This window comes from Acomys minous, assembly GCF_964271855.1.
Source record: "Acomys minous genome assembly, chromosome: 4".
Lineage (NCBI taxonomy): Eukaryota > Metazoa > Chordata > Mammalia > Rodentia > Muridae > Acomys > Acomys minous.
Genome location: NC_140486.1, coordinates 40654011 through 40677193, shown reverse-complemented (window position 1 = coordinate 40677193; position 23183 = coordinate 40654011). Strand labels below are relative to the sequence as shown.

The 23183-nt window shown below is 39.6% G+C and overlaps 1 protein-coding gene across 1 annotated transcript in view; it reads left to right on the top strand.

The window, feature by feature from the left end:
• Positions 1 to 7925, top strand: part of KCNN2 (potassium calcium-activated channel subfamily N member 2) — a 136013-nt gene extending 128088 nt beyond the window's left edge. The window contains exons 8-9 of the mRNA XM_084778411.1: positions 4738 to 4807; positions 7315 to 7925. Coding sequence (XP_084634537.1) covers positions 4738 to 4807; positions 7315 to 7602 — 358 coding nt within the window. The 3' untranslated portion in view covers positions 7603 to 7925. The remainder of the gene's footprint in view (positions 1 to 4737; positions 4808 to 7314) is intronic.
• Positions 7926 to 23183: the final 15258 nt, after the last annotated feature.

Genomic DNA, 23183 nt, shown 5'->3' with positions numbered 1-23183 from the left:
AGAATGAGGCCCCCAAGAGATAGGCTTATTCTTCCTCTGTGTTCCCCAGGACCATCTAGATAGCCACGTGGAAAGAATCGCTTGGACAATCACTTACAAAGAGCCCATTAGAGAAAACGTGCCCTCGAAAGCCATTCAACACACTAGCACAACATTAGGAAAGCAGTCACGGCAAATCATAGTAGTCTACGTTGTTTGGGCATGATAGAAAACTTTCCGATGGTGAAGGTCATGAGATGACAAAGGAGTTAAGGGTGTCCGTGTGACCTGACCGTGCTTCTTATTGACCCCAGAATTTTGTGTGCAAAATTTGCCAGTGCAAACACCTCAAGTAAAGTCACACTGGATTTGGCCTTTTGATAAACTTTCAAATAAAGAATTCAAAGCGTAGCCGGGCGGTGGTGGCGCACGCCTATAATCCCAGCACTCGGGAGACAGAGGCAGGCGGATCGCTGTGAGTTCAAGGCCAGCTTGGTCTACAAAGCGAGTCCAGGATAGTCAAGGCTACACAGAGAAACCCTGTCTAGAAAAACCAAAAAAGAAGAAGAAGAAGAAAAAAAAAGAATTCAAAGCGTGTGGCAACAGAGTTTGTGGCTCAGTCCTGTAACCGTGTGGGTATGGCGGTGGTTTAGTTTATTTTGTCACGTGCTTTGAGCTATAAGTATATGCACACTAATGTGAGATGAGATGCGAATATTTATTTATTCACTGCAAAATCATTTAGCTTTGCTGTACGTTTCTTTTTTTTTTTTTTTAACAAAATGTTATGAAAACTTCTCTGTAGACGGAAGCTGAATTTATGAACTGTCCCAAAGGAAGTGGCAAATCTTTCCTATGGGGCACGTCAGCCAATCGGAAGAGCCCGTGGGAGGAGCTCATATGGAGTTCTTCAGCTGGCTTCTTCGGACAGCGAGGGTGGCAGAAGCCACCCCTTGTTACTCTTCTGATTTCATGAGACATTTCCCATTCTCATCCTTTTCTTGCCTTTTTAAAAATGCAATGTGCACATCCAAAGCAGACGAGTTTGACGTAATTCAGTGATGTTCAGAATTGTTTTATTTTAGTTTGGGGGCTACTGGGCGTCCTTATCTGCGGGGGATACTTAAGGGTTATGAACAATTGCAGCAAAGTTTGCTTGCAAGGCTAAGTTTGGCTAGATGATTCTACTGGTGCATAATCACTTGTCATGCTAACTTCGTATTGGAAGCCGTAGAGTGACGTCATGAAAGACAGCACACAGGGCTCGATTCCTCAGGGCCAGGCCTCCCCTGCCCACTGTTAAGATTCAGAGGGATTCTTAGCATCATCTGCCAGCACTACATGAAGCAGACCTTCCTAGCTGGACAGAAACTCCCAAGTCATTTGCTGGAGCTTGTCTGCTTTTTTCTCTCCTCTGATTCTCCCAGAGAGCAATTTTCACAGCTCTCTCCTCTTCTCCCAGCCCCCTCTAGCTTAGCTCTTTCTCTTTTCTATACTTTATGGCTTCTTCCCCAACATGTGACCTCTCTGATGATGCTCTGTCTCTAGGGCCAGTGCCCTCTTTTCAATAACGCATTTTGTCTTTTTGAATTGTCATTCAATGCCATGAAGTGTTCTCTCTCTAACTTTCACCCCTTTTTCTGATAGCAGCTTTAACTTTTTCATTCTTTTGTCTCAACCACGGATCCATCAATCGACATGAATTTGTCTAGAGCCAGGGAAGCAAATGTGCATATTTTATATTAGAAGGGATCCCGAATAGCCCTGATATGGACGCGATATGCTTCCCATTCATAAGAGTCATTATGCATATTGCTCTAAGCCAGCATTGCCTGTAATTCCCTTGAGCACCACGTATGAAGAGGCCAACGTGACTTTACGCACATTCTTCCTTCTGAACTCTGGTTTACGGGGAAGCCAAGTGCTTTCAGGAAGACAGAGTGTAGTGGCAACAAAGGATGGCGAGGACTTGAACAGTGCCAGTCCATGCCCAAGTCCCATGGTTCTTCCCGCTGATGAATCGAGCCCCCAGTGCACAACTGAACACCGCATTATGTTATTTTCTGTTCCGGAATACTTTACAGTTTTCTTTTCTTTTTTGTTTTTGTTTTGTCTTTTTTAATTTCAACAAAATGAAAATAGAGCTCGGAAGTAAGTTGTGTGAGCTGTTCCTTTCAACATTTGCAGACTTTTCTACCGGCTGCATGCACCCAGCAGATCCTTTATTTGTGAATTTTGGTAGTCTGATTGCTGCTATGGAAATGTGATCCAAAATCATGATATTTTCCTGTGATAAGTGAAGTTCACAAGGAAGAAATCAACATCTGTTTCTTAATCTTTTGTGGAGGAAAAAAAAAGTGTCCTACTATCCATGTGCATGTTACCTTTTATTCTGGCAGCTGCAGCTTTGAGCAGGGTTTCTCTGTCTGCCCTTCCCACATCACAGGTAGTCTAAGAAGGCAGATCAAAGGGCAAGACGAAGTGACTTAAGTTCCTGAGAACTGATGGAGTTCCTCCAATCAGGAATACTGTATATCAGCCTTCTAGATTAGTAATAAATACCACGGGCAAAATTCTACTGCCAGACATAAGCTGGAAAGGCTCCACCGCTTTTGAAAATGTCCTCCCTTTACCTGAACCACCACTTTCCACCTCCCCCTGTTTTGCAGAGTTCAAGATTTTCCTTGCTCATAGATGGCTGGAGGTATCTACTCCAGAGCTCTAAACTCTAGCCGTTATTACATTTTAAAAGAAAACTTGATGTAAGTCCCTATCATAAAAAGTGGCATTCACAGGAAGAGGCAAAAGTGGCATCAGTGGGCAGTTTCAATCCTGGTATTGAATTCTAGCCACAGGCTAGAAAGCACTAAGGCAAGATCCTACCCCTCCCCTATGAAACACATTTCCAGCAGGTGTCGGGAGCTGGAAACAAGACAGAACCTGCCTGACACTTTTTTTTTCTTGCAATAATCAGATTTCATGATAGGTAAAGTGAAAAACTGTCTTTCCATATGCTTTAGTGTTCAGGTCTTATTTGGGTCACTTAAAATCATTTGTGACACCTCTGGCATTCAAGGACTTCATTCCACACTTGAAACAAAGTCAAATTGGGACCAATGAGAGTGGAGTCCCCAGGGGACACTGAAGCTTCCCCTGCTATATTTCTCTTCACTGACCCAGAGATGGTCAGGGTGTTTTTAAATTTGATTTTTTGCTGATTTTTAAAAGGTGGGATTCAAGAGTTATAACCTTTCTTGTTGCTTAGAGGAAACCATGAACAATATATTGAATTTAAGTGTGTTTGTAGATTTCCTTCAGACCAGAATTTACTCTCTCTCTCCTTCTCTCTATGATAACATCAAAAGGAGCCAGTTAAGTTGGTTCCAAGTTTCTAATGACCAAACAGCAATGAATAGATAAATCTGGACCATTTTAGATTGATCAAGGCTACAATATAGGTGACTGTCATTGAGAAGTTTAGCTGCAGAAGCTGTATCTTCACTGTGGAGCAGATTCGGCTACATGCTGACTGTCCTGGGTGCAAGGCAAAAATCACTAAATACGGTAAATACATTGGGAAGATCTCCCTGGCAGTAAAATCTTGCCCTGTGAGTTTTTATTTCTCTTATGTAGTTATATACTATTTAAATTAAATACTATAAAATAGTCTCTTCATTCACTGAAGCCATTTAGTAAATGATTCATTATCAAAACTGAAGTGAGTTTAGCATGCATTTTCTTTTTTCCTTTGTCACAAAAAAATCTCAGAGGTGCTGATTTTTTTTTTTCTTTTTCAGTCAGGATTTGAATAGCTGGCTTATAGAACAGCAACCTACCTTTCTCTTGTAAAGTCTTGATTTCTTGAACATAAGAATCATGTAATAAATATTTATTGAGGTATTACAATAAATAAATGAAGGAACAATAAGAGTTTTCATTTAGAAAAATTGCATTTTAAAAAAGCAGCCCAAAAAAAAAAAAAAAAAAGAGCAGCCTTGTGAACGCCAATCAAATACATGCAATGACATTTTAAAGTAACTAAAAATAACTTTAAAAATAGAAATTCTACCCACAGATATTTTGTCTTTTTTTTTTTAATTACAATAACAGCTAAAAGAGAGTTTCCCAAATAAACAGTCTGGCCTCTTTTCAAATTCAACGTCAGTTTTAAAGTAAAACCAAGAGAAATGGAGTAAGAAAATTATACATTTTGAGTTATCTTGCTGCTGGTTGAATAAAAGTGGTTTTTGTTAACAAGAATCTCACTTATCACTGTGTTTTCATCAGGTTCAAATGCCTAACCCAATTCATTTCAGACTAAACAGGGTTAATACCTGTATCTAGTCACGTAGGCATAGGAAGGTGTTCATTGCTCCAACATGGTGAAATTACAGTTGTTTTGCATATTTCTTCCTATGCCTATTTGTCACGATACTGGGGCTTTAAGGAATGTTTTGGCTTTTTCTCATACGGTTAAATCCTTATGAGTCTTCCTGAGTTCAACTTACCTGGTACATGGTTGTCCTGAGGACATCCCATCTCTTGCTCTCTCCTTTCTTTCCTTTTTGGGGTGTTGGGGAAGCATGCTTCTCATTGTACCAGATACATAACCAGTGTGGACTTTAACCCCCGCCCCAAATACTCAAGGCATTATCCATGCGGTTATTTGCTCTTGTGGATTCTGTGCATGCCCTTTGAAAGCAGTAACATGGCCAGAGAACCAAGACGACCTCTCTAACTTCAGACTCTGTCTTTTAGATTAAGAAGTGTGAAGATGGAACAGAGGAAACTGAACGATCAAGCAAACACCCTAGTGGATCTGGCGAAGGTAACCCTGAGGAGCTCAGACCTTGTGGCTGTATCTGTTGACGCTCACCACTGGACAGGGATGAGCAGTACTTCTGAGGAAGCCACCGCAGATCTAAGAAACAAACCTAGCAAACCACCTCAAAATGATGATTCATCTGAGAGGATATTTTTTTAAAAACTTGTGCTGAATTCATATGGTCTTTCCCTATATACATTATCCAACGCAGTGCTAAGAGCCTCTGTAGGGGGAGCGCACTGGAAATGCTGTAAGACACTTACATGGAATATGAAAGAATACCTCATCCCCGAGAGGCTGGAACTACATCTTGAATGTGACTTATGAGTTCTGGGATAAATACAACTCATAATTCTTATTATATAACTCATAATTCTTAGTATATTTTATATTTTTAAAAGCAAACCCAAAACTATGTAAATTGAATATTTTAAAATCCCAGAAATTTTATCCTAAAATAAAATTTGTGCTCCAAAAAAAAAATTATACTCACTTTTTATGGATTTCTCCATTATTTAACAGTCATTTTTCTTTTTAACTAGTACATTAAAGAGTTTTCTTGTTCTTTGTCATTTCTATAAGATGTATCTTCTTTTTTAAATTGTTCTTCCATAAGTAAAAGCCACTCTGGAAATATGAATATTTATCAGCTGTGCAAACATTACATCCTGTTCAGCTCGTTTCAGCAGAAACTCTAGAATAGAAATATGTATGTGCCCCACCTTTCAGCACAATTACTTTGGCAAAGGCAACATCCTGTTTTATACTTGATAAATCATATCATGTTTTTTTGCCAAATCTTCAAGTATAATCTGTGAAAGTTAGGCATTTGGACTCGTCTTATTAAATAATACTTCCAAATTGTTTTATGTATCACCAATAACACATACTAGGTAAACATATTCAAGGTAAGGATTCAGTGACTCACCTCAGGGGAGCATGCATCACTCACGTAAGCTTGGCAGTGTATAGTACAGGCGTGCAGGACAAAGACATCCTCCATCCATGCAGCTCTCACTCGAGGTAGGCTTTTGCATCACTCCTAGGTTAAATGTTTAGAAATATGAATATTAAAAAATGAAACAGACTCCTTCAAATTTGTATGAAGGTAAGAAACAGACTTTAAGAGCACAGTAGGAAATCAAAATGTGCCTCACCTCTCGCATGCATGAGATCCTGTGCTTGCTCTCCAGTACTAGTCATATACAGAAGAGGTATATACAAAGTAAAATATACTTGAATTATGTATGCAGTGCCACGCTTACTCTAACCATAAGATGATATATGCCATGGGAGTTTGGTGTTTTTCTAATGAATGGGTGTTATTGAACTTTCCCAAGAATATACTAAGATTGAAGTTAGTGATGCTGTCTCTCTGACTATTGCTCAACCAAAAGAAAATGCCCATATTCTGAATGACTCAATCACTCACTTCCTTTATCATCTTTAAGCAGCAGTGAAGCTGGAAAAGATACGAGAAGTAGGAGGAGAATACGTCATAAGGAGTCTTGGGTTTGGGAAAGGTGGTACTGGACCCAGAGTCGCATGCCTATCCTTTCCTCTGGGCCACTCTTTCCATCTCTAGCTCCGAGCTGCTCAACCCCTGGAGTTCCCCCTCCAGTTTTTCTAACTACTTTGGAAACTGTAACTAAGACTTGGATTCATGACTCCCCCTGATCAAGGCAACTGCAGGTTTCTGTACAATGAAAGCATTTCACATTCCTACCTCAGACTGTGTAGCTCTGAGTAAACCATTCTAGTCAGATGAGCTGTAAAGTTTGCTCGTGTGCTGCATAGGGTACACACCCAGAGCTTCATGCCCGTTAGGTAAGTGCTTGACCACTGAGTTTCACCCATAGCCATGGACTACTAACGCAGGACCCTCCATTATTATTTAATCTTACTGGTCATTCATGTTATTTTCCATCTTACCTGTGAATTTTTCCATTGGAATCAATGAAAAAGAAGTCTGAGACTTGAAACATAAGTCAACAAAAGATACGTATTGATTGCTTTAAATTACTAAGTTATCTGAGCAAATCAATTGGTCCTAAACTTCATTCCTACTCTTTCCATCACATTTCTACATCTCACTATCACCTGGGTGTTATTCTTTTGATCCTTAAATCTTACTGTCATTATTTTTTAAATTGGCCATGTTGTAATGTCACATGTTGAAAAATGCATTTGATAGACTGGCCTGTACAAGAATCATCAACACACGTAAATATTAAATCTAAACTTTTCGTCTATCTTTATGACACCTAAAACCATTAGGCATTTCACCAGCAATAGCTACACCATACTTTCTAAATCATAACCACTTTACTGTCCATCATCATCCATTTAAAACTCAGCTTTAAGAATACCTAGAATTTGCTGTCAACCCTAACCGTTCAGCTAGCGTACACACCAGTGCCGAAGCTTGAGGAGCTGACAGTTGGCTTCTGAGGCAGAAGCAATTCAGGCTCTAACTTCTCTGTTTCTTTCTTCTCAATCTTGTTTTCTAGACCCAGAATATCATGTATGACATGATTTCCGACTTAAATGAAAGGAGCGAAGACTTTGAGAAAAGGATCGTCACCCTGGAAACAAAGCTAGAGACCTTGATTGGTAGCATCCATGCCCTCCCTGGGCTCATCAGCCAGACCATCAGACAGCAGCAAAGGGACTTCATTGAGGCTCAGATGGGGAACTATGACAAGCACGTCACCTACAACGCTGAGCGTTCCCGGTCCTCCTCCAGGAGGCGGCGGTCCTCCTCCACAGCGCCACCAACTTCATCAGAGAGTAGCTAGAAGAGAATAAGTTAACCACAAAATAAGACTTTTTGCCATCATATGGTCAATATTTTAGCTTTTATTGTAAAGCCCCTATGGTTCTAATCAGCGTTATCCGGGTTCTGATGTCAGAATCTTGGGAACCTGAACACTAAGTTTTAGGCCAAAATATGAGTGAAAACTCTTTTTTTTTTTCTTTCAGATGCACAGGGAATGCACCAATTATTGCTATATAGATTGTTCCTCCTGTAATTTCACTAACTTTTTATTCATGCACTTCAAACAAACTTTACTACTACATTATATGATATATAATAAAAAAAAGTTAATTTCTGCACATATTTGTTTGGTCTCTTCCCATCTCTATAACTTCGCCTCTCACATTTGTTTTCAGGGTTAAAAAGACTGTGTGTTATCTATGTGATAATTTTGATTTTTCAAATATCACTTGGGATGAAAAAGACTAAATTGTTCTACTCCTAATTTGTAAGGATTTTCCTTCTGAAATATTAATATCACAACCATTTGACCATACCTGTTTTCAGTTCACAGTATATTTTAGTGTACTTTGCTTCTAAATGGTATGGAAAGTTGGACAATTTTATTAGGATATATGCAAACAAGGAGAATAGATGCTTTTAATAATTATTTTATTCCTATTTTCTAAGCAAATATACATTAATGAAGAATTAAGGGGCATCATTGTCTATGAACTCATGTTGCAGAATTTCAGGTCTAAACTATTGGTTTCCTGTTTCCTAGTTAATTCGCTATGAAGAGCCAGGCTATACTCTTAAGTTTTTGCCACATACACATTTACCCACATATCTATATATTGGTATGTAGGTGGCCATCAGAATAATAAATAGATATGAACAAAACTCAACCCCTCACCTAAAATATGGTCCTTTCTTGGACTCTTAGCACATGTGGTGCAAGTAAGGGACGTGTGGTAAATTTCACAGATTTTCCATACTTGGACCAAGAATAGTTACGGCCAGTTTGCATGAAAGGGACCTGGGCAGTTAAGGCTGCAGACACAGTGTAGAGTCACCCTAAGAAAAACGAGGTTTGGGGAAGAGTGGGCTGAGATGACCACATGGAATTTTCTCACATGGAGTCACTTCCCAGACCCTGCAAGAAGAATTGCGATGAAGTGGCAAAGCCAATGCATTGTGATGAATCCCAGCCTCTCTTAGACTCTCAGAAGACAACCTGCTCACCCTGGTCAGATCCTAGAAATCATTCAGTTCACTCTCTTCCTAATTGTATGCCCTGTTCTCTGAGGTCAAACTTACAGTGCTGGATTTATTATTTTCTTCTTCAGCAAACACTGCAGTGATATATTTGACCCACTTTGCATAGTTCATTCAGGAAAAAAAAAACTTTCCCACCTAACCTCTATAACGTCAAAAATATTGGCCATCTCCTAACACATGCAAGTGTTTGAGAATGCAGGAGAACTACTTACCTAACTACTCACAGTTGTTGAAAGCGTTCCTCATCTATCTATGTGTATCTCTATACTGGATGAAGACAAGGCTTGGAAAGTCTTAATTCTAAAAGATGGGTAAGAACACTACTTATGGATACATGCTGCTGAGTTAAACAAATATCAACACCCTACCTCATCAAGATTTCTCATTTATAGATGCAATTAAACTGTGTGTGTGTATATATATATATATATATATATATATATATATATATATAACTACATTCAAGAATGCAGCAAATATTTGGTACATACACTGAAAAAGAACATTTTTGAAAAGAACATATAGTCCTGTAATTGATGTAGTTAATTCTTCTACCTCTGTTGTGACTAAAATCAGAGTCAATGTAATTAAGTTTAATTATCACTTTACTGATCAGTTGGCAATCTAAGAGTAGGAAAAAAATATTGCTCCTCTTCTTAAGAGAAGATGAGTGAGTTTCAATTTAGGTTGCATTATGTTCATTTTCCTCATCTTTGCTATAGCTCCTCCGGATTGAGTATTCTTTTGTGCTTCAAATTAACCTTTTATTATTCCTTTGTGCAAAGTGCCTGAAGACTGACAGACATATATTTCCTCTCTTTTAATGCCAAATGATCACAAAAAGGAGAGAGCAATACCATCCGAAGACTTGCCTATCGTGAACAAGCTTTCGTAAATTTCCTTTCTGTGGCATTATCAAATCTCCCTTCAGATGGCTTTGAACATTGGGAAGAATCCTTGGAAAGTCTATGTTTGCCATGTGCCACTCTCTGCCCTCCTTCTCCATAGCTAGTATATATCGTCACAGACCGCAGGCACTGTCCTCCTCAGTAACTTTCCCCATGCAGACAATACGTCTATGTCAGCCACTAGAAAAAAGGGAAGTGAAGATGGGCCAAATGCATAAGTGGCGTTCAGCTTGGAGACCTTGGGAGCCTCTTGCCTTATTTTCTCCTTTCTTCATGGCCATTTTCCAAGAGGCTCTTTCTTCAGCAAAGTGCCTGTAATAATAAGCTATTATGTTTGGAAACAGCGCATGGGCACTGAATTTTAAAAAAGCTATTGGTTAGAGCTGATATGAACCCGCATTTGCTTTGCTTAAACTTTGTCTTGTCTTGAGAAATGACACAGTAAAGTTGACTCTAACCAGGATTCCCAACTTATCTGCCGCCTCCTACTTCTGTGCACTTGAATGTCCACCCTTTACACCCTCTAACCGTATGGAGAATGGATAGCAGGAGACACATCTGCGGAGCTCTATGGAGCCTGGTACTGATATCTCAATGGTAGGAATTACTTTTATTACTATGTTCAGGATAAGGCTACAAGCATTAGATATCCTCATCATCTGCCTTTCTTCTTGTAGCCCTTAACACTTTGGAGAACAGGTTATAAATCCTGTCCCCTCCCGTTACCTATTAGTTCATTTTTTGATCCGTACATTCATTCCCTCATTCTTTCTTGACTGTTAATGTGAATCAGAATATCACCAGGATGCTTTGTGTCTCTAATTTTTGACCCATTCTGTTCATGTGATCCTGATTGTAAGTATGATCCTGGAAATTAGACTAAAATGTGCTGCAGAGATCACCTAAGATTGGACCACAGGGCTCAATTCCTTTTCCAAATCTACCTTTGTGGGTCCTGAGCTCCAACTTTTCCCAGCACATAACAATACACTATTGCCATTTCTGTGTGCCAACTCAATTGTCGTGTCATCCCACTACATTAAAAAAAAGCATCTGGTTATTTGACAAAATTCTTATGGGAAGGGGTCTGTCTGGAGTAAACAGGAAAAGCAGTGTGCTATAGACATCTCCATGCCACCATCGTCACTGCTAGAGGACTTTCTGGCCTGATCTTAACCAGTTTGTTAAACGAGGGAGAAAACAAATGCATGTCCTTATAAAGTATGCTTTCTAGTGCTGCTGTTAAATATGTCAACTCAGTACACCCAGAAGTACTGTGAACACATTACAGTTTCATACCTTATCCCAGTTGAGTTTTTTAAAAACACTTGGACTCTGCCCCCATAAAATGCTATTTTCTTCAATTACACTTTTTTCTGCCAAAAATGCATATGTTAAAAGATTGCTAATATTAATATTGATTTAATCTTTTAATAAATCAATGATTATTCCTTATCAAGCTTTGTATCCAAATAACCACACAGAGAGAGACTGGGATATATTTAATTAGCCTAGAGCACAATATTGAGCAATAATCACTCCATCCTAAACCTCCAAGCTAGTATAGCTTCCTCCCACTCAGATTTCCCACATTATGCTTGCTTTTTACTCATATCCTATGTCTGGCTTAATTCCTGATGTTACCCAGCCCTCTCCACATGCATCCCTCTTGTCCTTCCTGCTCTTTCTCCTCCTATCACTGGACCAAGATGCCCCACCTCATTCTCTGTTATTGCTCAGCATAAATGCAATGTTCAATTGAAACCAGATTTGGTGGGGGGGGGGGGTAGAGAAATCAGCATTTGAAAGAACAAGGGCAAACTGTAATCGGTCCACAAGAACATTATGCCATCATGTATGTGTACCATGCATGAGAGTTCTTTATTTACTGTTTTTGTGAACACTATAATGATTTGTACAGTGACTGTGACCAGTTTGCACTCCAACCAACAGTGAGTAAGTGCTCTCCTTTCCCCACATCAACTATATTTATGTACAAAACTGTTAAAGAAACTTAGTGAAATATACATTTTTTGAGATCAGGGAAAGTCTAGTACTCACTAGAAAGCTTAAAGAGATGAAATAATTTAAGGCCTGTGAGTCTGACTAAGAGGGATTGAGCGTATGTAGCCTGGGTTTGTTGGAGTATGAGAGTGAATCACAAGAGAAGCAAGCAGGTTACAAAATCAGGGCTGCCATCCCAGTACGAGCTAATAGCACCAATTACCTTCCCAAAGCAAGGCCCCAGTAGTTAATCTCTAGCCACCAGGTCAAGCAGCATCTCACTACCTGGCTTTGGCTCCCAGACCTTTAATTGCTGATGAGCGATGGCAGCAGATGTGGATGTGAAGCTGCCTCAATGGTGTCATGACCACAAAGAGCCACAATTATCAAAAAGGCCTTTATTTTACACTATTCTGCCTAAAAGCCAAATGCCCCCTGTGCTACCTACTGTCCCTGCAGAGTAGACTACAGAAGCCAGATGCCTGTCTCTCTGAGTTCTGCATGTAGACATTGATTGTTTGTGAGTCTGAGTTAGACTCAAGTCAGTTCTGGCACCTCATTTACGCACACCTTTGTTTTTCTTTGAAATTTAACTATTATGTTAAACCTTCACACTTGGGTGTGCTTTATGAATAAAACTCTAAAGTGAACCTGTCTTTGTTGAATGAAATCATAGTGCCTCAAACAGGAGAGTAACGGTGAATTAATTTAAAGGCTTTAAACATGATCCCATTATTGTTGAGTCTGGAAAAGGAGAATATACATTATAAAGAAATATTGATGTTCCCCATGGCTGGCTGCAATAAGGTATTTTTTATTTCATTTCTCTGAAACCTTAATTTTATTCTACTACCACATATTCTAAAACATGTTTTCAGAGTTATATGTCACCTTGACAGAATACTGGTGACAAAGTCCTAGCCTGACTTTAAACCAGGTAGCTGTAGTTATGAATACTAGGTGGGAAAGGCGAAAGATTTATACGATCTAAAGAGAACATACTCTGGTGCCTCAACTTTGACCATGTCCCCTGGAGGGGGAGACCTGGTGGCACTCAGAGGAAGGACAGCAGGTTACCAAGAAGAGACTTGATACCCTATGAACATATACAGGGGGAGGTAATCCCCCTCAGGAACGGTCATAGGGAAGGGGAATAAGGGGGAAATGGGAGGGAGGGAAGAATGGGAGGATACAAGGGATGGGATAACCATTGAGATGTAACAAGAATAAATTAATAAAGTAAAAAAAAAAGTATACTAGGTGGATCCTTTCCAATGAGGAGGAAACAGGCAAGGTTGGGAACACTTCATGCGCTCATAAGATTCCTGTCCCCTCGTTTGAGCGAGTGGTACCTCAAGGCATATTTCCTTTGTGTTAGTAATAACAAAGGCTTGCCTAGTTAGCAGAAAGCAGAATACTGCTTTTAAAAACTAGATTATATTTCTAGAGAAAAAAATTTACAAAAGCATATAGTAAATATATGTATATGAAAATATAGGTAATTATATACTTTTGAATTGACTAAAATAACTGCCATATGAACATAAAAACAGTTTCAATAAAACAACAAGAAAAGACAAAAGTAAATGAGAAAATATAACTCAAGATGTCCAGGATGAGATAAAGCTTAGTGGCCTGATACAAGTTACAATATTTGAAAGTACATGATAAAAATATGAAAACAGGAGGTAAGTTTAACAACATACTGCATCATTTGACTCTTTTTTCTTTTTACAAAAGCTATATAAAATAAAATGGTAGGACAACTTATTCTGGTTGGTATAAATAAATAAATAAATAAAATGTGACAATCCCCATTTCAGAATATGATTCAATGGAAAAATGGAAAATTACAGATGATGTTGATGTTAGATTAATTAAAAACTTCCACTTATATAGAATTCAACAGAATGAGCTAGTCATATAATCAAAAAAAAAAGCTAGAAAAATTACAGGTTCTTTTGTTTGTTGGTTTTGGTTTCGGTTTTGGCTTTGGTTTTGGTTTTGGCTTTGGTTTAGCTACTGTTCCTTCGTCTTGGTAGGAGACAGTAGCCTGAGTCCAGGCATCTCAGGAACAACCTCTATCTTGCTGACAGGGTCAAAACTGAGTTCATGTTCCTAGGCCCCAGAACCAATGCCTATCTTTCTTCGTCAGGTGTTTCTTGATTGTCTGCTTAACCAGTAAAGAAAGTAAAGAGGGAAGTTGCCGATTATCTAAACTAAGGCACACCAGTCATAAAAGGCTCACCTGTTATGGCTTAAACTAACTGTGTGCAGCTTGCACACTCCTCTGTTGCCTTATCATTCTGAATTCCAGGCCAGAAGTCTAGGAAGAGATGTGACTGCAAAAGCTGAGCCAAGGACCCTGAAACCAGATGACCAGATAAGGCCCAGTCACCAGTGTTTACTTTCTTGCTCAACCCCTTGTGTCAAAATATGATTGGACAATACTACAGCCCTCCCTGCTCCCCTCATTTTGAGGTTCCATCTTTTTAAAAATGTTGTACAATTTCTTTTCGTGGCTGCAGTTTCTGCAGCCCAGATCGATCAGTAGCAGCCTCTATAGGATAAAATTTTGTCATATGCTTAAATACTTACTAAGATGAACATTCAAAGACACAGTCCACTCCTGAGTCTGTGCTGTTTTCCCTGAGTGGTTTGCTTTTGCTGCCTGACTCAAATAAAGATCTTGCTTTGCTGGGCTTTGGTGACTGCTTGGGCTGTTTTGGTTTTTCAGACTCCAACAACTCTAATGCTTACATGTCTACACCTTTGCTTTTGTTGTTTTAAGACAGCAACTCTCTTGTCCCCTACGCAAGCATGAAACTATATAGCCCAGGGTGACCCTGCATTAATGGTAATCTTTTAGCCTCAAACTCCCAAGTACTGAGGTTACAGGTATGAGCTAGGTCACATCCTACATAGGCATAATACAATGATTAAGGACAAGAAGTTAGCATCAAGTTACCTATGCTCCAGTGCATCCTAATACAGACACTAGTTAGAATCAGTGGGCTTCTTAAAAATAGAAACAAACAAACAAACAAAAAGAGATAGGAATATGAAGTTGGGATGGGATGTGTCAGGGTCTGGGAGAAGGAGAGAAGAGGAGATGTGCACAATCCAAATACACTGTATAAATTTCTCAATGGAAAAACTAAAATTAAAAAAGAATTTACCATAGATGTTTCTTTAACTTAGTAACTTTAGTCTGGAAAATGTATTTAGCGGTTGCTTTTCTTTTTTCCCCAGTAGCTTAAGTTAGCAGTTCTGAGATGACTCACTGCAAAGCTGTGTAGATAAATATACTGAGGACAATGGAAACAGGTTTCTCTGTGTTGACAGGGGTATTTGACAACATCGTGCAGGCCTTAGCATTAGGGGTATAGTGGACTGGAACTGCAGGCATTAGCATGAGCTAGTGGGTATAGAAATATGTTTATGTACGTTTAGACGTGTTTATGTTCACTTTCCAATTCTGTCTTCTGAGAAGCCACAGAAGCACTAAGACCTCAAACCCAGTGCTCAGATCCTGGGTTCTTCAGCCCATTCTCCTCGGACAAATAGTTGAGTCCAAGAAGAAGTCACAAGGGATGCTTTGATTGTAAACTTAGCTGACAGTGGACCAGTGAGAGGCACTCTCATTGTCTTCAGATACTTGGTAGGTTTCTGTGGAAATGTCCCATCAGGTGGAAGGTCCAGAAAGGCAGAATTTTTAACCCAAACCATGGCTTTCCATCAGCACTGGGCCCCTCTTTTGTCAGGGAGCCCATATGCAGGGGTTGGGGGAGCTTACGTTTCATCTTGGGTATATCCTGATAGCACGGTGCTGCCTTCTGTGTGTGCTCTGACCCCCTGGAGTAATGTTCTGCCTTTAGTACCTGAGCTTCTAATATGACTCTATTGCTGCTAAATTATTTAACTCTAGAAATTAATTAACAAAATTCTTACAAAGTATCACAAACCTCAAGTATTCGCTTACTACCCATAGGGATTGACAAACTTCATGAATACATTTAAGTCCCTTTGGTTTCCATACATTTCTTTGTTTTTTGCTCTAATGTCCTCTCTGCCTGGCCATTCTGCTGAAACCCCACCACTACAGCAGCCTTTTCCTCCCTCCTCAAAACTCTCCTATGCGCCTCTCTTTTCTCCCTCCCAAGCTCATTGTCTCTTTTGTCAAAAACACTTGTTAGTGAGTGAGGGGTAGACTGGACGATGAAAGAGAAAAGCTACCATCAGCAGAGCCATTTCATTATAAGCAGTTTGGTTTGGTACCACAAGAGTCACTGACAAGTTGGGGGAATGACACGTTTCAATCAATGGCTCTAGATCAGTGGTCAGACCAACAGCCATGAAGGGCTAAAACTAAAACAAATTGAAAAAGGGAACAAAACATGAAATATATTTACACCTTCCCTTATGGTAACTTATCTAAGTTAATTAAAATTTTAAAAAATTGTAAAGCCTCCTGTAAGATCTATGGGAGAAAAATAAGAAGGGAAGAAAAAGATGTTAAATATTTGTATTCCCATAAGGATGAGACTTGCAACCTACAGTTTCTCCATGGTAAGACTCGGTGCAGAGCCCATGAGATATGTGGAGAAGGAAGAAAAGGGTTTTGTGCCTCCATCCCTGAGAAGATTCCAGAGGAGTGGCAAGTTTTAAGGATTTGTCACATCTGTCATACTTTAGGAACAGACAAAATGTTTGCATGTCATGTCTGAGCATATAGCCTGACACACTCTCACAGTGTTCTTCACGCCGTGCTTTGGCAAAGGGGAAGCGCATCATCTAGGTGCCAGACCCAAGTAGAGCTTCTGGAGCCAGATTAACGTGGAGGCAACTCAACATCTTCCTTGTGATAGAGACACAGACAGAGTGATGAAAGCTCGGGAGCCTGGGGATCTTGAGGCGGCAGCTTAGGAAGTGAAGACCCCAGCAAACTAACAATTAAAAACGAAGCATCTCAGCAGGACACAGTCCAGATGATTACCTCAAGAGACAATGTCTGAGACAGACACAGGCCTCGGAACTAAAGCAGGAATCTGGTTAAATCCCTGGTGCTATGGTTTGAATACTGCTTGCCCATTTGCAACTGATCTTATTGCCAACATACTGTTGTGGAGAGGTGAAGGCGGCAAATGACTTTCCTATGAGACCAGAGAATCATAAGACAAGTGAGATCCCCATGGTTTGTCACTTCTGCACGTGCCCCACTTCTCCTTCTACTTTTCAGCCATAAGAAAGTACTATAAGGTCTTGATCCAGTGTGGCTGCCCACTCTTCAACTGCATCAAGAACTGTCAGCCAGAAGAAACCGATTTTCTTTATGATTTTTGCCAGTTTTACGTGTTATGTTATAGCAACAGAAAGTAAACTAAGACATTGTGGAACCTCAAATTAGTCAAAATTATAGTTGTGTAGACTGAAATTTCTACTCCTCACATAAGATTTTTCTGGAGAATAATCCTAAAATGAGAACTGTGAAATGATTTCTGGGACCACATTTGCATTTAAATTTGCAATTATGTGCTTGTCAAGAAGTCCAAACAACATCTTAGCACAATATATAAAAGAAAGTTTACAGTAGTTAGAACAGAAAAGTAGAATTTATCTGTCATATGGCCAGCAAAAGTACAAGCACAATAACATTTTTTAAATCAAATATAAATAATTTGCTTATATTGGTAGTAGAAATCTTCAAACTTATTGTCCTATGTATTTTTTAATTAGTTATTATAGTAAGGTGCCAATTAAGAACTTAATTCTTTCTCAATCTAGAAATGATTGCATGAACTATAAAGGCCAATTTAAGTGTCACTATAATTTTAACCTTATTTTCAGTGAGCAAAATAGTTTTGGTCCCCAGATTGGAGTACTCATTTAAACACTATGGAGCCATTAGGAGGTGGAGCCTGTCTTGTAGAAGAGTGTTTAGTGGGAAGGGTCTTTGACAGTGATACCCCAGGCCTTGTTCCAATATGGTTCCTTGTTCTTCTCTGCCATCACATGAACAAACCACTACCTTATGCATCTACTCCACGGGCAGAACCACTCTGCTTTGCCTTCTCTGCTTTGACCAATTAAAACCTCCCTGAAACTATGTGCAGGTGCCATCTTGCTTCCTTGGATAGTGGGTATATTGATTGTAATAACGCAAGAGCATACTGGAAATTGGTGCTGAGCCCTGAGATGGCTGGTACCAAGAGTCTGACCGTGTGGTTTCCTTGAGCCTGAGGAATGTTTTGTTGGTGGAATTGTAGAAAAGACTGGGGTGTAAGCAGAGAATGAGGGGGCATACGTTCTTTTGGACATTTAGATGGCCAGGACACAAACAGAAGAAATACAGACAGTAAAAAGAAATGTGCTCATGAGGCCATTTGCATTACATTATAGCAATGAATCTGATTATATTTTTGCCTCTGTCCTCAAATTGTAAGTGAGACTGAATTCAAAGTTGATTGACTTATTTATTGGAAATTACAAGAAAAAAGTAATAGTCAAGCTGTGTTATTCTCAAAGCTCTTCAGAAGCAGGGACAAAGGCACAGATTGGGGGAGGGAGTGGTGGAGGGAGAGAAAAAAAGAAAACATAAAAAGTACAATAAAATGAAAAAAAAAAACATTTGCAGTTTGGCAAGGAATGGAATGTGTGTGCATTTAAAGTCCTGACAGTGTAGACAAAATAGAAGTTTAAAAAAAAAAAAAGAAGGTAAAGGGATTCATGACAATAAAAAAAAACCAGAATTTACATTGGGACAATAGGAAAGCTTCCTGCCCAGAAAGAACCCTTCTTCCAAAGGCCACAGCATTGAAAGACTGGTGCCCCATATTTGGCCATGTCCCTTTGTTGGGGAGGCCCAATGGCACTCTGAGGAAGGGTAATGGACTACCAAGAAGAGACTTGATACCCTAGCACCATATTCAGGAGGAGGAGGTCCCCCTCAGCCACAGTCATAGGGAAGGGAGATTGGGGTGAAAGTGGGAGAGAGGGAGGAAGGGGAAGATGCATGGGATGGGATAGAAAATGAGATGTAATATGAATTATTTTATTTTTCAATAAAAATGTGTTATTAAAAAAAAAGAAATACTGTCCTTTGGTAGGAGGGTGGGAGTGAGAGTGAGGGTGGGGAGAGAGGATATGTGAACAAGGAAAGTGTCCCAGATATTCTGCTGAAAAAGGACCACACAGTGAAGTGCTTTTCCAGGTTTTGCTGCTCAGCTCCTGGTCTTCTGTGACCAGGGTCCAAGTGGGCCTGGCTACATCTCACACTAGCAGCAGAACTTGGTATTCATATAGTGGATGATCAGAGGAACATGTAATAGTATTTGGGAGGCATGCAGAATTCCAGAGTGACAGTGTCATGGAAGTCTGAATCCAGGTTCCATAGAAAAAGCTATGAGGCCAATGTATAGTTGGGTTGGATTCCATACAAACATTCCAGACAGAATGACACAGGAAGTTGTGAAAGTGAAACTCAAGTTATGTTGGAGATCTTAAGATGCTGGAAATTCCAGGAACATGGAATAAATTCTTAGGCAAGTCACAGATACCAAATGGTCACTACCCAAGAAAAAGAATAGTTGTACAACAAAGGCAACAAGGCAACCCCAATAGAGGCAGGGAAGGGAGCGTGAGTCCATTAGAACACGGGCAATATCATGATGTTTCTAAGATATTAAGGATGTAACATTTCTCTTACTGGGTTCCACTCTTACTTTGGTCCATGTTCTTCTTGTTACCCACCTACTTTTTGCTTTGGAATGGAAGGGAGTTATTTAGTCTATGCTATAGCATACCAAATACATGTAACTTTCTTTTTTATTATTTTATAGACACTCAGTTATAAGTTTAAAAGAAGTTGCCTTGAGTCTCTTGAACAGTGTTAGGAATGTTAAGACTATTAAGAGTGTGATCTACAAAGTGAGTTGGGAGAGCCAAGGCTACACAGAGAAACCCTGTCTCAAAAAGCCAAAAAATGTTGGAAGAAAATGGGCAATGTTTATGATTATCATATATATATATATATGTATGTATCATATATATATATATATATATATATATATATATATATATATATATATGAAATTCTCAAGAATAGAGAAAACCAAGTACACAAAAGACTATGCAAACTCTCAAAACTGGACTAAATGTGCTTGCATTATGAGAAGACCATGAACTTTGGAGAAATGTAGGGTTAGGATGTAACTATAAAATCCAAAATATTCCTCAGAGGCTTATGCTCGGAAAGTTCACTCTGCAGCTTGGGGCACCATTTTGAAGGCTTGAGGAGAGGTGAGGCCTGCCTAGTGGAAGATTGTTTGAAGACTGCCGGCCTTTGAAGGTTATATAGTTCAGCCCATTCGAGCCTAGAACTGCATCCTGGCTGCCACCAACTAAATAAGCCCTTCTTTCACGTTCCTCCTGCCACAGAGGGAACTGCTCCATATTGACTGCCATACTGTGGCAAACAGAAAACTCTGAAACTTTAAGCAAAAGTAAAACTTCTCTCCTTTAAGCTGCTTTGTCATGTTATTTTGTTAAAGGGACAAAAATAATCAAATAACGCACAGTATGTCACTTAGCTTCCTTGGCAGAGCAAGTTATATATAGTGGGAGTGTGTTTCCCCAAGTTGGGCAACTGGTCTGGATTCTTAATAATAGGAAGAATGAAGGCCTAAGAATAACTCAACTGTCATCTATGTGTTAGTTTGCCAAAGTGAAAGAATAAATATAGACACAAGTATGTAGCCAAAATATTTTACTACCAAATCTAATGCTTTTAATAACAATTTTTGCCATTATTTGGAATGCTTCTTTCATGTTTACAACTTGAACTTCCAGCTTTCATTACATTTAATTTATAAGTTAGCTTTAATTCTATATTTTTTAAAAAGTCCATGAGCAGATAGAACTTATGTCTAGCTTATATGTATATCTTTTTATACAACATTCAAATGAGAAGCAATTCAACACTGGTGACAGATGAAACATGGAGACCATACTAAAGGTTGAGCTATTCTGCCATAGTCCAGAAAGCATGTCACAATTTTATCCCCTAAGGGGCCACCATTGTGTATCACAAATAAGTGTAGTTCGTATTGTTTGTCATCTTTTTTCATTCTCTCCATGTATTTTATGCTTCTCAGGGACCTTGAACTATGTTGACCAGAATGCATCTGTTACTCCTAGAGCTAACCCTAGAATATATTATTCTCTCCTCTTTGGAGATTAGAAAATATGTCCTTCCCTAATAACTGGCCCACACAGGATCAAATCGAGCTGATTCGAAAGCCTGGCTTTGGTTTCTTGTATATTAAACTTATGTAGTTGAAAATGTAGTCAGTTTTGTTTTTCTCTTCGATAATCAACCAAACAAGCTCTAGTCTTTGCTTCTGTTAAATGCACCCTTAGTCAGAGTGTCCCTGCTGCCTCCTTGTCCTTTTTCCAACCGCCTCCTGTTGGCCCTGCTCAGACACTAGGCTGCTGAAATTTGTTCTTTCTGTTCTGCATAGTTCAGCATCTCTGTATCACACTGTTATGCCCAGATCCCAACCTCATCAGAACAAGCATGCTATAGAACAAACAGACATTCTGACAGTCTGTATAGCGCTGTTATAAATTCTTTGGATGGATGAAAACATTTGCATGTCCAAGTAATAGATGTATATTCTCTAGTTTTACAGCATTTCTATTGGACAGCTTCTGGCCCCAAACTATGGCCTTCCAGGGATCTGAAGCTTGAGGACTCACACATGCAGGCATGAGCCTCTTCCTGGATTTTGGCTAGATAAACAGAACGCTGGCTATTTTATAAAAGCTTTCCTGACCATAGAGGCCAGCTCCTTTGAAGTAAAAGGGAAATGGGGATCTATATACTCTTTGACTCTCTTGAGTCAGTTAAGATTTCCCACGTTTGCAATGGCCTCTATTCCACATATAGTGCTCTGTGGTCTCTGATCCTTCACTCTCCTCTGACCTAACACCAGCTATGATGAGTTGAACTAATCTTGCATAACTTCTCACTTTCTGGAAGATTTTCTTCCAGAGGCTCTGTAGTTACTCTCTGTAATTTCATTTCTTCGTGGCCCATCTCACCACTGTGATAGGCACATTTGTCTAAGTCAACCCAAGCATACATGTTAGTTACATCAGCTCCTTCCCCTCTTAGCACACACGCTCTAGTGAGTCAACAGATGGTGAAGATATTGGCTAGTGAAATATACCTGTGACATAGCTAATTATCTATTACACACCAAGGGGGGCTATGCTGATATTATTTAGAGATTTCTATGAATTTTCACCAAATATTTGCCTTTCATAGATATCATAATATTCTTGCTTTCATTTATGATAAAGGAAGGTCATTAATAAGAGATAAGAAAATGGAGGTGGTCCTTCATTTGGAGAATTCACATAAGAGTGGTTCTGAAATCCTAAACTGGTAGCCTTGGAAGATCAGACCTGATACCAGGCAACTGTAGTGCCTAAGACACAGGAGGCTGAACTTTGTGCAACTAGGATTATTTTTATTTGGATGACCCTGATTTCCATGGCAGAGATTGAACCTACTAGAAATTACCTTCATGGTAACTCAGGCTTACCTCCTAGAAATGCACACCCATTATTCTAGACTGGCCTCCCAGGCACGCTGCAAATCGCCTTCCAGAAAACGACACACAGTAATCTTAAAGGTATTTCACCCAAAGAGAGCTATCCACCCAGGACCCTATGCCCCAGGGGATAGTCTAGTGCCATTCAGCCAACTGCCAGCTAGGAGCATACTTGATAGCCGTTCTTCCTACTGTGCTCTAAAGATTGAGTTCATTCTGACTTTCACACGAACTCTGGTGCCCCATATTTGACCATGTCCCCTTGATGGGACTCAGAGGAAGGATAGCAGGCTATCAAGAAGAGACTTGATACCCTATGTGCATATACAGGGGGAAGAGGTCCCCCTCAGTCACTGTCATAGGGGAGGGGAGGAAGGGGAAAATGGGAGGGAGGGAGGAATGGGAGGATACAAGGGATGGGATAACTATTGAGATGTAAAATGAATGAATTAATAAAAAAAAAAGAAGTGTAAAAAAAAAAAAAGATTGAGTTCATTTACAGCCTGTCATTCTCTTCCACTCTACCTGCGTGGCTAACCTCCTAGTCTACAACAATTTACAGTAGCTGTCCACTCATTCTACTACAATTTAGTTCATTCTCTGGAATGCCCCTCCCCTTCCCTCCTCCTTCTGTTCTTATCACTATTTCTTCTCTGGGGCTCAGTTCAAATGCCACTTTCTCTACAGTCCTCAGTTATACATTGGCTGTGAGATTGCTTCCATAGACTTCCCTGGCAATGTCCTACGTTCCTCAGCTAAGAACACACAGACCTCTCCTGTGTAACAGAGAGCAGGCCTTCATCTGGGTATTG